Source organism: Trifolium pratense, linkage group LG1 (assembly GCF_020283565.1).
Source record: "Trifolium pratense cultivar HEN17-A07 linkage group LG1, ARS_RC_1.1, whole genome shotgun sequence".
NCBI classification, from domain to species: domain Eukaryota; kingdom Viridiplantae; phylum Streptophyta; class Magnoliopsida; order Fabales; family Fabaceae; genus Trifolium; species Trifolium pratense.
In genome coordinates, this window is record NC_060059.1 from 35,619,356 (window position 1) to 35,634,496 (window position 15,141).

The window sequence follows — 15,141 nt, forward strand, 5'->3', positions numbered from 1 at the left end:
ACTGAATAAGTAAAATTTGATGTCTGCAAAGAACTATTAAGCAAGAGTAATTCTAAAAAGGTATTCTTAGAGGGGTCAACTTACTCCAAAGAGTAACTTGTCTTATATGGCTTTCACTATTTGATCAATGAGTCTTGCTATTTAATTAATATGTCATATATTTTTTATTTGATTTAATTATAAAATTTATTTATCCAACGGTGAAAAAAATTATACACGGTAAAAAAAATTGTCTGACTTGTGCACAATAAACATGTACCCTCTTTTTATATGGTTATAAGTCTTAGAATTAAAAGTTGTGTTTAATTCAACCCTACAAAATTGACATGTAAAGTGAATATTATTTCTTATCTATAAACTCTAGTTCAGGCCAACTCATCTCCGATATAGGACTTCTAAAACTAACCATAGTTTTAACCATTGTCAAAGAATAGTTTCTCAAGTTTAACTAAGAACCTTTATTTTTAATTAAATTCTCTATATTCTTTTTTCATATTCTTTTTTTTACCTTAATACTTTAAGCATACCTCTACTAGCTTAGGTGTTGAATAGTACTCAAAAAGTATTATAAATAGAGCATCCTCAAAATGTCTTCTCACTCACCATTACAAAATATCTTCATCTCATCTCATATCACTAGAGAGAGCAAATAACTTCAACATGGCAGAAAGCCTTCGTTTGGCTGTTGCTGTTATTGGTACTTTTTCAATCCATTCCATAATCCATAGTCCATACCCTCTTAACATTATCATGCATTATTAATTACTATGATACAAAAAAAAAAGTGACTTATTTAACTGTTAATTTCTTGCAGGAAATGTTGCCTCAGTGTCCCTTTATGCTGCACCAATGTATGTTACATAACATTATAAATTTTTCATTTTTTTTAAAAAAATTCAGTATCCAGCCCAAAGACCGACTATTTAAAGATTATGAATCATTGAAAAAAAATTTCTTCTTCTTGATTTGATTTTGCAGTGTTACTTTCAAAAGGGTCATAAGGAAAAAAAGCACTGAGGAATTTTCATGTGTTCCTTATATCATAGCATTATTGAACTGTCTCCTTTTCACTTGGTATGGATTGCCAGTAGTTAGCTACCAGTGGGAAAATTTTCCTCTTGTTACTGTTAATGGAGTTGGGATTGTTTTGGAGCTAGCTTATGTTCTAATTTATTTTTGGTATTCTACACCCAAAGGAAAGGTATGTACAAAATAGTAAAATACCTCACCAAATTTTACATCTCATTATTATTCTAAGAAAATAATAATTGTGTGCATGAAAATTTATCAATATTTTGTCATATTTGCATGAAATGAAAATTTTGAATGAAAAACGAAATGAAATAAACAAGCTTAAGTGGTTCATGAGCTCTCTTAGGATGAACTGTTCAGAAGAATCTAAATTCAATTTTTAGAAGGAAGAATTGTTTACTAGACTTTATACTTTTTGGCCGAATTTCAGATCACCAGAGCTCTCATTCTCCTGAGACCCGGAAGATTGAGAAAAAAAAAATTGAATGCAAGAGTTCATGTATTTTGATTGTTTTAACTCAACTAGAAATTTCTTCATTAGTCAAAAATATTATATTATACCATTAAATTTGAAAGAAATAAAGTATGAAAGTAGATCAAAGAAACATGTGAGTTAAGAAACATATATGGATCAAAGAACTTCATAATTAAAAGTTAAGTATTTTGTGAAAGTAATTATGAAGAATTTTTTTACAGGTGAAGGTAGCTATGGTAGCTTTACCAATTCTTCTAGGGTTCTGTGCCATTGCTCTTGCATCAGCTTTTGCCTTCCCTGATCATCGTCACAGAAAGTTACTTGTTGGTAGCATTGGTTTGGGGGTTTCAATAGCAATGTATGCTTCCCCTTTGATTGTTATGGTGAGACTTCTCTTTTTCTTCCACTCAAATTTTATATGCAATCTCTCTGTTTACAAAAGGAAACAGAGGCACCACTAGAAAGAAAAAAAACAGGGGAACAGAACAGAGCATAGTTCATATACATAATGGAGTAATTAAATACACTCATTTTGTTCACTTAAATTATGAGGATAGTTTTGTCATTTACATTATCATTATTCTAAAATTATTTTTCAGTTATAAAATTTTAATCGGGTTCGTTCATTGACCTAGATCTGCTATCAAATACTATTTTTAATCTTAAATATAAATATAACAAAAAAGATCAATAGTCAAAAGTTGATATGTCTGGTGATACTATTCACTTTGTGTAAAATGCATCTCCGATACAGTCACTAAAACGTGAAAAGTCATGATCTGAATTTTAAAAAAAAGATATTCATATATATTTACTGTTGAAAGATCGGATTTTTTTAGCGTGCCTTCTGCCTGTGTCCAACAATTTTGAAAAAATATATTCTTCCATATAGTAATTAAAAAAAATATTACACAAAAAGAAATTGAAAAAAAAAGTGAGTAAATGGGTGTAACTTCATATTTTATTTTAATATGGTGCCTCTAAATTATATTCATTAACTTACATAATTTTGATTTTGATTATTGCAGAAGAAAGTGGTACAAACAAAGAGTGTGGAATTCATGCCACTACCCTTATCATTGTGTTCATTCTTAGCAAGTGTATTGTGGCTTACATATGGACTTCTCATTAGGGATATATTCGTTGCGGTTAGTGTAATATTAAGATAATTTGATAATTGAAATTAACATAATAATAATAATAATTTAATTATCAAGATAATCTTATTGACAATGATGTTGTTACTTTTAATAGGGACCAAGTGTGATTGGAACTCCCTTAGGAATCCTACAGCTGGTTCTCCACTGCAAATATTGGAAAAGAAAAGTTGTTATTGAAGAACCAAACAAAGTGGATCTTCATAAGCTTGGAAACCTCGAGAATTTGGACATGGAAAAGGGTGGTTTAGAAAAGGGGAAACTTGGAAATGAATGTGACAAAAACACAACTTGTGATGTGTGACAATGTTCTAAGACCTAAGATGATGATTTTCACTAGTTTTTATTATGTTTGTTTATTAATTAACACCCCCTCCCCCTCCAAAAAAAAAAGTGAAGTTATGTTCTTATTAGTTACATCTAATTTGTTAATGGATGTATTCATTACATAAATTCAAGTTAGTTTGCTTCTTCCGTTAAAGTTATATTTTTGTCAGTTGCGTTTTTTTCTTCGTTTTTTTTTTATAAGCAATATTGAATTATAAAGGAGTACAAGGGGTACTCAAACCCTTACAATTCAAGTCAATAGATTAAATGCTTTGTAAACATACAATAGGATTAGTACACCAATCCGCAAAAGAAAAAGTGGACTTGCGACCGGCTCTGCCACTAAACCAAATCCACGAAATTGTCGTGATATTATCAATCAGCATAGATACATCTGCCACCTCCCCTCGAAATATGATATTGTTCCTCAATCTCCATAAGCACCAGTTAGTAGTTAACCAAATCAAATGTCGAACACGATGTCCCTTAACAAGATCACCACACTTAAAAAAGTGATTCAGCCCTTCCTCGCCTATGGTTATACTACATCCCAACCATTTGAAAATGGCGGTCCACACCAATTGAGAAAACTTACATTGATAGAAAATATGAGAACAATCCTCTACATGCCTAAAACAGAATACACAGCAAGTTTCAAGAGGATTTGTGATAATACCTTTAGAAGCTAAGACATCCCGCGTTAGTAATTTCTTCAATAAAAGACGCCAACCAAAAACACTCACTTTCGAGGGCACGTCATTCTTCCACAACTTTTTAAAAGCCTCCAACATTGATGGATTAAGATTTTCAGCCGAGTCAAATTGTACCATAAAATTATAACAAGACTTGACCGAGAACGAACCTGTAGAACCAGGAATCCATCGCCACCTGTCAGCACAATTCGGATTCAAGTTAATTTCCAACATCAACTCCTTAAGCTTGAGTAAATCAAGTTCCTCCGCTTGCGTTAGAGCATCACGCCACTCCCATTGTCACACCAAACTCTCTCTACTGCTAGACAATCTATCGGCGATCAAAGAGTTCGGCCGCAACTCTTTTGCAAAAAGGTTAGGAAATAATTCTCCTAACAGAATATTACTGTGCCATTTAGCGTTTTTTTCTTCGTGAAATTATATGAATTTGGTGAGTAGAATAATTTTATTCGAAATCAGATTTCAATATCATTTAGATTTTTTGGAAATCTATGATAGGATAGAGACTATCAAATTGACTCGATCAAAATTTATAGGTAGGTTAGTTAAAATTGAAGTTCATGTTAATTTAATACTTCAATTTATTAGTCATTATTGTAGTAAATTACCTTTTGAAGAGTGGTTAATCTAAATATAAATGATAAAAATAATCAAATACAACATAGAGTTTGTTTTCGTCCAATAACATGTTAATGTCTAATTGGCCCAGTTAAAATTTTAGTGTGTTAGGGAAAAATATAATCATCTCAACTCGTCCACAATAGATATTTGTCTGGAATTAGATATTTGTAAGGATATTTTATAAATTAATTTAAAAATAATATCTAAAATATTTTAATTGAATACATGTTTTGCATTATCGGTTGTATACAAATTACTATATCATTACTTAAAATATGACCTACCAAATTGAAACTTATGCTCTAAATTTTCTCATACTGAATAGATAAAACAGCTTAATGTGATTTTTAAATTATGAAATTCTGTTAGGATTTTGTTTTAGGTTGGACTATATATCTTCATCATATGCTTAATTTCATTCAATAAATATATTGTACATATATGTTGTTGTCTTTTTTAACCTTCCAAAAGAATAAACTCTGATAATTTAAAATTCAGCCAAATCATAAATAAAATCTGATGAATTATTTTTATTTAAATAAACATAATATGTTTGTGTGCGAAACAGTTCTGTTTTTTAATTTGGAAATAATGGCATCACTTATGTCAAAGAAAGGTTAACTAGGTGAAGAGTGTGAGCTAAAAAAATTGTGGGGATACTTACACCTCATGCCTTAACTGTGGAGATCAAAATTTATAGGTAGGTTAACTAGTTATGTTAATTTAATACTTCAATTTATTAGTCATTCTTGTAGTAAATTACCTTTTTTGGTTTATAATCCTCCGGTTCTTAGGGGAACGGGGCCCTAGTAATCCAGAGTTCGGCCGCGAGGTAAGTAAAGTCTGGCCAAAAAAGTGTTCCATCCAAGAACCGAACCTGTCATCCATATTTTCCGTCACATCAATATTAAATATTTACTTTTTAAAAAATAAAAATAAAACCGTCATATTAAGCCACAATTGTGAAATTTGCAAATCTGTATTTATTTTGGAAATAAATAAAATGCAATATGTATTTAATTTTTTGAGAATAAATAAAAGTAAATCTTGAAAATGATAAAACATTATTTTTTTTCTTATAATTTGCGACAAAAAAAATGATGTTTTTGCTTATAAATCTGGACTCTTCTAGATCTCTCATAAATCTTTTTTTCTTTTGGACGATACAGTTGCAGAACAATCAACATATATATATATATATATATATATATATATATATATTGAATGAATCTTTTGAGTCTTCCAATGCATTATTGCCCAGTGCATTGGAATTCATTGGTATAGGAGCCAAACTTGTTAAATAGATATTTTTTTGTTTCGACCATCTTTCTATTTTTAATACAAAGTTTTTCAAAGTTTTTCCATGTTGATGATTCCTAATTATAGTGCTTCGAATTCCCCCATGCGGCCTATTGGTACTAGTAAAGTAGGATTAACCTAACCCCATATAGGTATAGGTATAATCTTTCGCTTAATAATGAAAACCTAAATGAAAGCATATGAAGCTGCATTAATCAGGAATGATGGGAATATATAGTAGACGTTCTAAGGAAAAATATGTTGAGCATATTTAATGCATGAGAAAAGAAGTAGTTTTTTCTAGTACATAAACGAAATGACAAAGTCATCATAAACTTACACATACAAGTAAGGGAGTCGGGAATCGAACGAAGAAGTAGTTTCTTAAGATGGGTAGTTATAATTACCCTTACCTATGGAAAATAATAATACCGGAGAAGGATGAAATCACTTTATTCACTTCGGAAATATGATTAAATATAAAAAAGGTAATCATATTAGACATTTGATTTGGTTAGCTACCACTTGGTGCATATGGAAGCTTAGGAATAATGTGATTTTCAATGGGACTATGTCTAATGCCGTCTCTATATTGGACAATATTAAAACTATATCTGGGGTTTGATTTAGTGATCGATCCAAACGCCATTCTTTGTTGTCTTTTTTTTAGTGGTATTTCGATCCTTATGGTTGTTTTCAAAGCATACTATAATTTGCTTTGCATTGTAAGGGATTGAGTATCCTTTGTACTCTATTATAATACTATTTTGCTTATAAAAAAAAGAGATAATACCGAGGTATACCCCGGGATATTAGTTAAGAAAACTGAATATAGTAAATGTTATAATACAACTTTGTGTAATTAATATTTATAAAATATATTTTCAAAAAAATATATTTATAAAATATAAAATTATTGTTTTTAATGTAAAATTTACTCATTTATGATATCTTTAACCAGTACCTTAGGAGCACCAGTTAGTATGATACGACCATTTTTCACATCATTCATAAAGATTGTCCATGGATGGTGTTAGTGTTTTTTTTTTTTTTTTTGTCTACTTTTTTAGTAAAGGATACTCGTTTGATTTTATTAAAGGTAGTAGAAAGAAAAAGAAATCAACTCGGGGATCATAGTAAGTATTTGAGTTATTAGACTTAAATACAAACATTGTAACTTGATAGCAACTCTATGAGCTTGCTGCCGGATGAAATGACTTATAGGTTGACAAGAGAGTGACGGTGCCTAACTCATTCTCATACATATAATCATTATCAGAATTATATTTACGATTATTTGACAACCGCTTTTAAAAGAGTGGTGCTATATATACCGACTGAATTCATCTCGAAAACTTCCCGAAACATAATTCAACCAATTAAATATTGGACAGGCCAGAAAACATGGGGGTGTGGTGTATATAATTGTTACCATGTTTAAATAAATATGCCTTCGGGAATAAGTCGGGATAAAAGTTTCGGGACATTAAGCATTTCCCCTTTTAAAAATGACTCTCTCTAAGCTACTTACATTGCTATTAACAAATGAGCTAAATATGTTTATGGTCTCTATAGTTTTTTAAAATTTTCATTTTAGTTCCTGAAGATTTTTTCATATTTTTTAGTCCCTGGAATTTTTTTCTTCAATGTTTTTAGTCCCTACTTTTCATTCAACTCGTGCGTACCCATTTATATTTCCAAAAAAATAAATATATATTTGTGGGGTTCATTCTTTGGAAATTTAAATAGTAGTTGAATAATTCATTCCACATATATTTGAAACTACTATTCAAGTTTAATATGTGTTTTTTTTTTTTTTTTATAAGCACAAGTTTAATATGTGTGTTTTTAACCAAATTAAAATTGCCACATAGTACCTCGTGACATATAATAGGACCACAAATTAACACATGCATATTATTCAGTTAAGGCATGAGGTGTAAGTATCCCCACAATTTTTTTAGCTCACACTCTTCACCTAGTTAACCTTTCTTTGATATAAGTGATGCCATTATTTCCAAATTAAAAAATAGAACTGTTTCATACACAAGCATATATATGCATGTTTATTTAAATAAAAAAAAAATTCATCAAGATTTTATTTATCAGAGTTTATTCTTTTGGAAGGTTAAAAAAGACAACAACAACATATATGTACAATATATTTATTGAATGGAATTAAGCATATGATGAAGATATATAGTCCAACCGAAAACAACAATCCCAACAGAATTTCATAATTTAAAAATTACATTAAGCTGTTTTATCTATTCAGTATGAGAAAATTTAGAGCATAAGTTTCAATTTGGTAGGTCATATTTTAAGTAATGATGTAGTAATTTGTATACAACTGTAAAATTATTTTATACATGTATTCAATTAAACTATTTTATATATTGAGTTCAAGTGGTTAATGAGCTCCATCAAAATGACGGATTTCGGGAGAACCCGGGTTCAAGTGTTATTCTTAGTTTTTGTTAATTAGTCCTTAATAATAACAAGTATTTAAGTTACACCGTCAATGTATAGTAATTAATTAATTAATTTTTCTTTTAAAAAAAACATTTCTACAACTTAATCAAAACGATGTTTCCATACATTAGTGAGTTCACATGTGAAAAACAAAAATGTAAACTAGAAAAATTCACATGCAACATGTAATTCATATAAGGTAAATGCTAACGAGCGTATCTGTGACACTCTTTAAGACCTTAAATAGTAAATTTTTTATTGAATTTTTATGGAAATGCGTAAAGTCAATGCATTGAAAATTGTACTGTTTGATTTTTTTAATAAAATTTTTCTTTAAATGAAATACTTAAAAGATGCCCCGAACACTCGTTAGCAAAGAACCTTCGTATAAACACTCTAGTCACTAAAGAGTCACCAAACAACTTTCAGAACACCTGGATTAACATCGTTTTCAAGACAACAACTGCTTCTTTTTATTTCTTGTTGTTTCTTCCTTCACCAAAGGAATGGGAATTATGGAATTCTTATTGCTTTATATAATGTAGAAGTATTATTTTTTGGGGACAAATATTCTGTTTTGGATGATTTTGACATCAAAAAATAAGTGGCTACTCTACTCCCTCGTCATGTTTCTAAGCTTTGTCATTAATTTCTTCAATCAAGATGAAATGTGATGCAGAAGCAAAGTCACATAGAAACTAGAAAGCATGAAAAATGGTGTCAAAAAAAAAAATGAGATTATGAAAAATTAATCAATTTATACGTACCAATTTGTTAGAGTAAATATGTATTTTAGACTTTTAGTCATTAAAAAATGGTAAGGATTAATCAATTTAATGTTTAAATTAAAAAATATTAATCTATATAAATATTTATTTAGTTAACATTCATCAAAATTAATAAAAGACATACAAATTAATTTCAATAGTCTTATCTGACTAAATTATTCTCTTATAAATTTAAACGACTAAATTGATTGACTTTTATAAAATTGAACAACTAAATTGTCTTGGAAGGAAAACTCTGCTAATTAACTATATTTCTCTACATAGATTAGTTATCGAGAATTTTAACTACATATACTTGTAAAATATGGACAAAATTATCTGCAATTCTTTAATTTGACAGCACCCTACCCTAGGAGTTTAAGCTTTTGAGTTTTTCAATTATTTGGGTTAGCGTTGTGCTAAAAATAAAATTCAAAGAATTGTTTTGTACGGAAAAAAAATTCAAAGAATTCAAAATGCCAAATATGCTAAGGTTAATAATAATAATTTCATCGTCCATAAATATGTCAAAATTATTAGGTCGGATGTCATGACTGAGGTTCGAACTTCGGTCTCTCTACTTTATATATGTGAATACGTGAATTGATAATTATTTATCATTTCATCTATTAAAAGAAAAATAATAACTTCATCATCAAAATTGTTACTATACCACACACCACACCACAAGTTTTCTTAGTAATATTGCTATCATATATTAGAGCCTAATCCTCAATAAATTTATCCATATCCCATTAAGATAAGTGATTCTTGTAAAATTAACACCGACATTCTTTTCTTGTGGCTAAGATTTAAATAACATCCGTAAGAATCCTATATAGTATCTTATCTATGCCTTTTTAATTTCCAATTGGGTGATATCTGAGTCACTAGACTATAGAAGCAGAAGCCTATCACCAAAATCATGTGCTTGGGTGAGAGATACAACAGAGAGCATTCTAATTTAAAACCTTTCAAACTATATCTCACATGGTGTTATGTTGTCACATTACATATATATTTATAAATTTTCACAACCTCTTTAGCTTATGATCAAATTATCTGACATCATATTAAGTTCAGAATCACATGCATGGCTACTCATATTAAAAAGTACTACAATTACTAACCAACAATTACTAGCGTCTCAAAATATTAAGTGTATGATTGATATCACGATAACAATGTCAAAATCACGGCGATCCATCGATTCATACTTATACAGAAATTATTAAGTGTAGCTTTTGAAAGATGACGATAGATCCCCGTGATTCTGACATATTCACCATAAATCCGTAATAGTAAACATAAGCTGAGATTATTTAAAGAATTGATTTTTTTTCCCTCCATATTTGTTTATACACATTAACTTGTTATCAAAATTCTAATAATATGCTTATCGTGAGACTAACAAAGTTGCGGATATTTTTGATAAATTTCAGTTTATATAAATATAAATTATTTAAGCATACTCAAAAAAAAATCGGAGATGATTCTATGTTCTATCTCTTCGGTTGTCTAAAATTGGTACTTTAAGCATGAATTCGACCAATGTTCAACCCTGCTGACTGAGATCAAACCCATGAACCTTTGGTCCCAAATAAATGTTTAATGTACATGTTAGAAATTTGTTAAAACACATCATTCACGGAAATGTCTAAAAGTTAATTTTATTATATACTATATTTTTTTGTAAAATAATTAAAAATTGTAATATACTCCTATTAGTTAATTAAAATGCATGGCACACATATAACTGATTCTCCACTTGATCCGTAGCGTTACGTTACGATATGTGCGGATGCGCGAATGCGCAGGTCTCTTACTAGTTTCTACTATATTTTTTTTAGTAAAAAAAGTTTAACCAAAAATCAGAATCATTTTCAAAAAGGTATATACTATTATAACTTATAGTTAGATCCCAGCATATTCGGACACACAGAGTCACAATTTTCAAATACTGCCATCTCATCGATCGTGTAAGAACTATAAAAGAATGGAAAACATTTTTGTGGTACTTTTTTCTGATAAAATAAAATGAGATCATATACCATGCTACTAATGTACACGTTAATTATATCGTAGCAAAAAAACAGTACACGTACTACTAGTACTACTATACTATGCACACATTATTGATGATTTTAACATGATATTATTGTTTTCTTTGTGTTATTTGGATACTTTGAAATTGACATCAAATTCGACATAGCATAAAATACAACTCAAATGTATCTTGACGTCGAACCCAATATTATGAGAATCAAGGAGATGTGTAAAACTTTAAAATTGTATATCTCGCTTGTTCATTTTTTTTAGTAGATCAAAACACATAACTAAGAGAGGATGAGAATAAATCAATCCTAAATTTACGAAAAAGGATTCCATGCAGTAATCGTGTTAACGCACTGTCTGGTCTACAATGAACGGCTGAAATTTAAAACTGTAAGTAATTATGAAAATCTGTACTGCACAATTATAGCCGTTAAATTATAGATCAACGGCGGAGATCTAAAACGATGGCTAACTGTGTGCTTTTATTATCGAAGACGATTCAAATCCCTAAATTTACAAGCCATGTGAAATGGTCCTCAAATAATGAAAATGTTGCAAACAGAATAACACGTCATGTACAAATTGAGGTGTGAAAGAGAGAAACTCACCTCTCATAAACACAGATCACAACACACAAGCATTTGTTTCCCTTCTAGTGGCTTTAACTCACTGAATTGTATCAAAAGGTGTACACTCCAGTTCCTATTTTTAACTTTAACTCTTTTCACTCAACGATTCCTAACACACTTTTCTGATTTTTCAGTTTCACAGAAACCAAACCAAGCAAGTTCACAGTTAAAGTTTTGAAACGTGGCAACAATGTAGTAGGGGGATGCCAAAAACCTGTACTTTATGTGCATTCTTGTTCCTCCCACACAATTGTCTTTTTCTTCATTACTTGTACTCAAGATTTGGAAAGCATGGAGAGGTGTCTTCAAAGGACACCTAAAAGCTGGTGCTATGTATGTGTTTCATATTACATATAATATCTTCCCAATACACATGACCATGATCAAATCAATAGTGTATATCAGGGATTTTTTGTTGTTTATAAAAGCTGCTTTGTAGATTTCACATGTCGACCATTTTATATTGTCCTACTATAGTTCTATCATCTATAGTGCAAGTAAAATAAATTTTGCATTTTTTTTTTTGACAAAAAAATAAATTTTGTATTATATACTATTAGATCGGTTAATCTCATATCATTAAATTAAATGAGATATAAGATTTATTGATTCAATTATGGAAAACACACTTATACGTGTACAATGCTAACTTACTCGATTAGTGATCGTTAGTTGGTCCAGTGGTAATTAGCACTGGACTTAGTAGGGAGGACCGCAGCTCGATCATCTGCAACTGCGATCGGGAGGGAAGTTGGAACCATGTGATACTTAGGCCATGAGGCTCTCCCACCTATTAAGCTAGTCTTTTGGATTAAATTCTTCTTATGTCTTTTTGTCCTCACAATTGGTGCTTTAACCGAGAGTTTGGTCACGGAAAATGCTACCTATAAGTTGGATTAAAATGTTCCACCGAATATTGATAAGTGAGGAAGCTCCAGTCAAAAAAAAAAAGGGTGAGGAAGCTGCCTCAATATGGTACTTAAGCTATTAGGCTCTCCCGCCAATTCTCCTAGTCTTTTAGGTTAGATTTTCCTAGATACGTTCAAATCCTAACACAGTAAACTCATATATCCTTGTCAAAAAAAGAGTAAGGTCGTATATCACGAAATGTTCCTCCAAAATTATTGTCATAAAATTGGATCAACACATGAAAAATTGGGAATGATCCTTTCATATAACATGAGAGAGTCTATTGAAATCCTCGCATTCTATTATAAAGAAGAGAAATATTAGAGTTTCAACTTTAGAGTTTAAGTAAAAAAAAAATAGAAGATGATCAAGGGTAGAGATTTTTTTGTTGAGGACAAAATTTAAGGGTAGAGATGACACTTGAGAAATCATGTATGCACCCATGTGGAGACTTTGTGACAATATTCTCAAACCACCTACCTACACTCAATTCAACCCGCTCCCTAACACCACACATATCCTCCACAAACACGAAGCTTTTTCACCCCCTTCCTTACCATCCTCCATACCATATTTAGCTATCAACACCTAAACCACAAGCCCTCTTGAATCCTCATCAACAAGAAGCCGTCAACTTCATTTCCCTAATAATGATAAATTAAATTTTCTAACTCTACGAACTCTCAATCCACATTCTTCGTGTCCTTACACACCTTATCTCACCTTACCAAATCAATTTTTCTCGTTTCCTCACTCCCACCCTACAGAAAAGATTTAAATAAGTACTAAATAGAAGAAATTATACTTGTACGAGCCTTGAAGAGTGAAATAAACCGACAACCAAGACAAAACATAATTAAGCATCATTAGACAACAATCTATCGACAAATTTCTACTTTTCCAACTAGACAATCTCTAACGTATTTTTTCAAACACCGTAAGTCCAAAAAATAAATGAAGGAATAAAATCCTAAATATTTTAGCTTATTAAAAGGATATATGTTGTATTAAAATTTATATCTTTTTTGACCTAAGTATTAAAATTTATATGAATTTTTCAAAGGGAAATATTGATGATCCGTATTTCATATTAATCACTCATAGAGGAGATGCTTTTAATGAGATCTGTTTTTTTTCTTTTCATTTTCAATTATTTCAGAACGTAGCATTTGAACCACATAAATATATACTTTTTTTTTTGTTACAAGGCTAATCAAAACAAAACAAAAAACAAAAAAAAAGAAAAGGGAACTATTCTCTAAGGTAGAAAGTTCCAGTCGCGTCGCTTCGAAGAATGTCAAAGAAGCCTTCTGGGGGAGATGCATGAATCGTGAGATCAGAATCTGAAGAGGCTCCAAGCTTGGCTAAGAAATCCGCACAATTGTTTCCCTCTCTGAGAGTGTGGCAAAGGGTAATGTTCCTTTGAGATATCAACTCTTTGATGTCTTGAATCAACACAGCATAAACATGATATTTGATATTGGGACCTTTAAGGAGGTTGATGCAGTGGAGAGAATCGGAGTAGCAAACTAACTCATCAATAGCCATATTTTTCGCCAAAGTGAGGCCCTGATAGATGGCAAATAACTCTGCGAGTAGAATGTTTGAGGATCCCTGAATGAAACCCGAGAAGCCTGACAAATAGTAGCCTGAGTCGTTTCTGATAACTCCTCCATAGCCGGCTCTAACAGGTGATCCGAGGCAACTTCCGTTAACATTGAGGATGACACCGGAGTAGTTACTGTTGTTCCATTTAACATGGATCTCTTCCGAAGTGGTTGTTGAGCGGGATGAGAAACAAGAGGTGAGGGTGGCAATCATACTATGAATATTAAAGGAGAGACGATTGATAGACCAAGTCTCGTTTTGTAAACACATCAAATTTCGATGTCTCCAGGCCCACCAAACGCCAGCAGAGAAAGCGAAAACTTGAGAACCCGTGGAACCAAATTTGAGCCACTCGTGAGCATCCATAGGGATGAAGAAATCGGGGGTGATAAAACCAAGGTGGTGCCAAATGGGTCTAGAGAAATCACAATCCCGAACACAATGGACATAAATATATACTTTAGATTCTGAAGAAAAAAGTTATTTCGGAAAATATAATAAGAAGTATATGTTTATGTGGTTTGGGTTCTATGTTCCGATATATTTGAAAATGCAAAAAAATAAAATTGATATCTCATTAAAACACACTCAACATTGTACCAAAAAAAAACACACTCAACAAAAACATGTCTTATTAAAAACATCAACTTCAAATGATACAAACTCATAATGGCATACAATAAAGATTTGGGTCATGCTAACCGGTGCCCCCGGGGCACTGGTTAAGGAAACCAAAAAAGGAAATTTTAAAATTGAAAATAACACTTTTTAGACTTTCGAGGCGTTGACTGCACAAACTTCAATATGATATTACTATATTTGGTTCCTTAAACAGTGCCCCGGGGGCACCGTTTAGCATTTTCCTAAAGATTTACATCAAAACATAAGATATAGATTAAAAAAACATAAATAAAACACAAACGAAAATAAATAAAATTAGATTTTAGAATCCGAAATTTTTTAAACTTTTTTTACTAATTCAAAAGGGCAAAAAAAAAAATTGGGGGGTCTGAAAGAAACATGAGAGCAAAGATAAATTTTCTAGAGATATTTTCTTTAAAGTTAGTATTGGGCCTA

General features: G+C 30.9%; 2 protein-coding genes across 2 annotated transcripts; one reads left to right on the top strand and one right to left on the bottom strand.

Moving 5' to 3' along the window:
• Positions 1-581: 581 nt before the first annotated feature.
• Positions 582-3,160, top strand: LOC123923454 (bidirectional sugar transporter SWEET3-like). Its single transcript, XM_045976144.1, has 6 exons — positions 582-697; positions 815-851; positions 979-1,201; positions 1,729-1,890; positions 2,536-2,655; positions 2,762-3,160. The coding sequence occupies exons 1-6, from the start codon at positions 661-663 to the stop codon at positions 2,966-2,968; spliced, it is 786 nt and encodes a 261-aa protein (XP_045832100.1). The 5' UTR covers positions 582-660; the 3' UTR covers positions 2,969-3,160.
• Positions 3,161-13,707: 10,547 nt separating this feature from the next.
• On the bottom strand, positions 13,708-14,430 carry LOC123893150. Its single transcript, XM_045943076.1, has one exon. It carries the CDS (start codon positions 14,428-14,430, stop codon positions 13,708-13,710), a length of 723 nt encoding a protein of 240 aa, XP_045799032.1.
• Between the last annotated feature and the right edge of the window lie 711 nt (positions 14,431-15,141).

Excerpts from the sequence above, each read along its gene's own strand:
- LOC123923454 (XM_045976144.1), top strand. The coding sequence starts at position 661 with ATGGCAGAAAGCCTTCGTTTGGCTGTTGCTGTTATTG. Across the intron at positions 698-814 it reads TTTGGCTGTTGCTGTTATTG|GAAATGTTGCCTCAGTGTCC; the intron begins GTACTTTTTCAA and ends AATTTCTTGCAG. Across the intron at positions 1,202-1,728 it reads ATTCTACACCCAAAGGAAAG|GTGAAGGTAGCTATGGTAGC; the intron begins GTATGTACAAAA and ends ATTTTTTTACAG.
- LOC123893150 (XM_045943076.1), bottom strand. The coding sequence starts at position 14,430 with ATGGATGCTCACGAGTGGCTCAAATTTGGTTCCACGGGTTCTCAAGTT.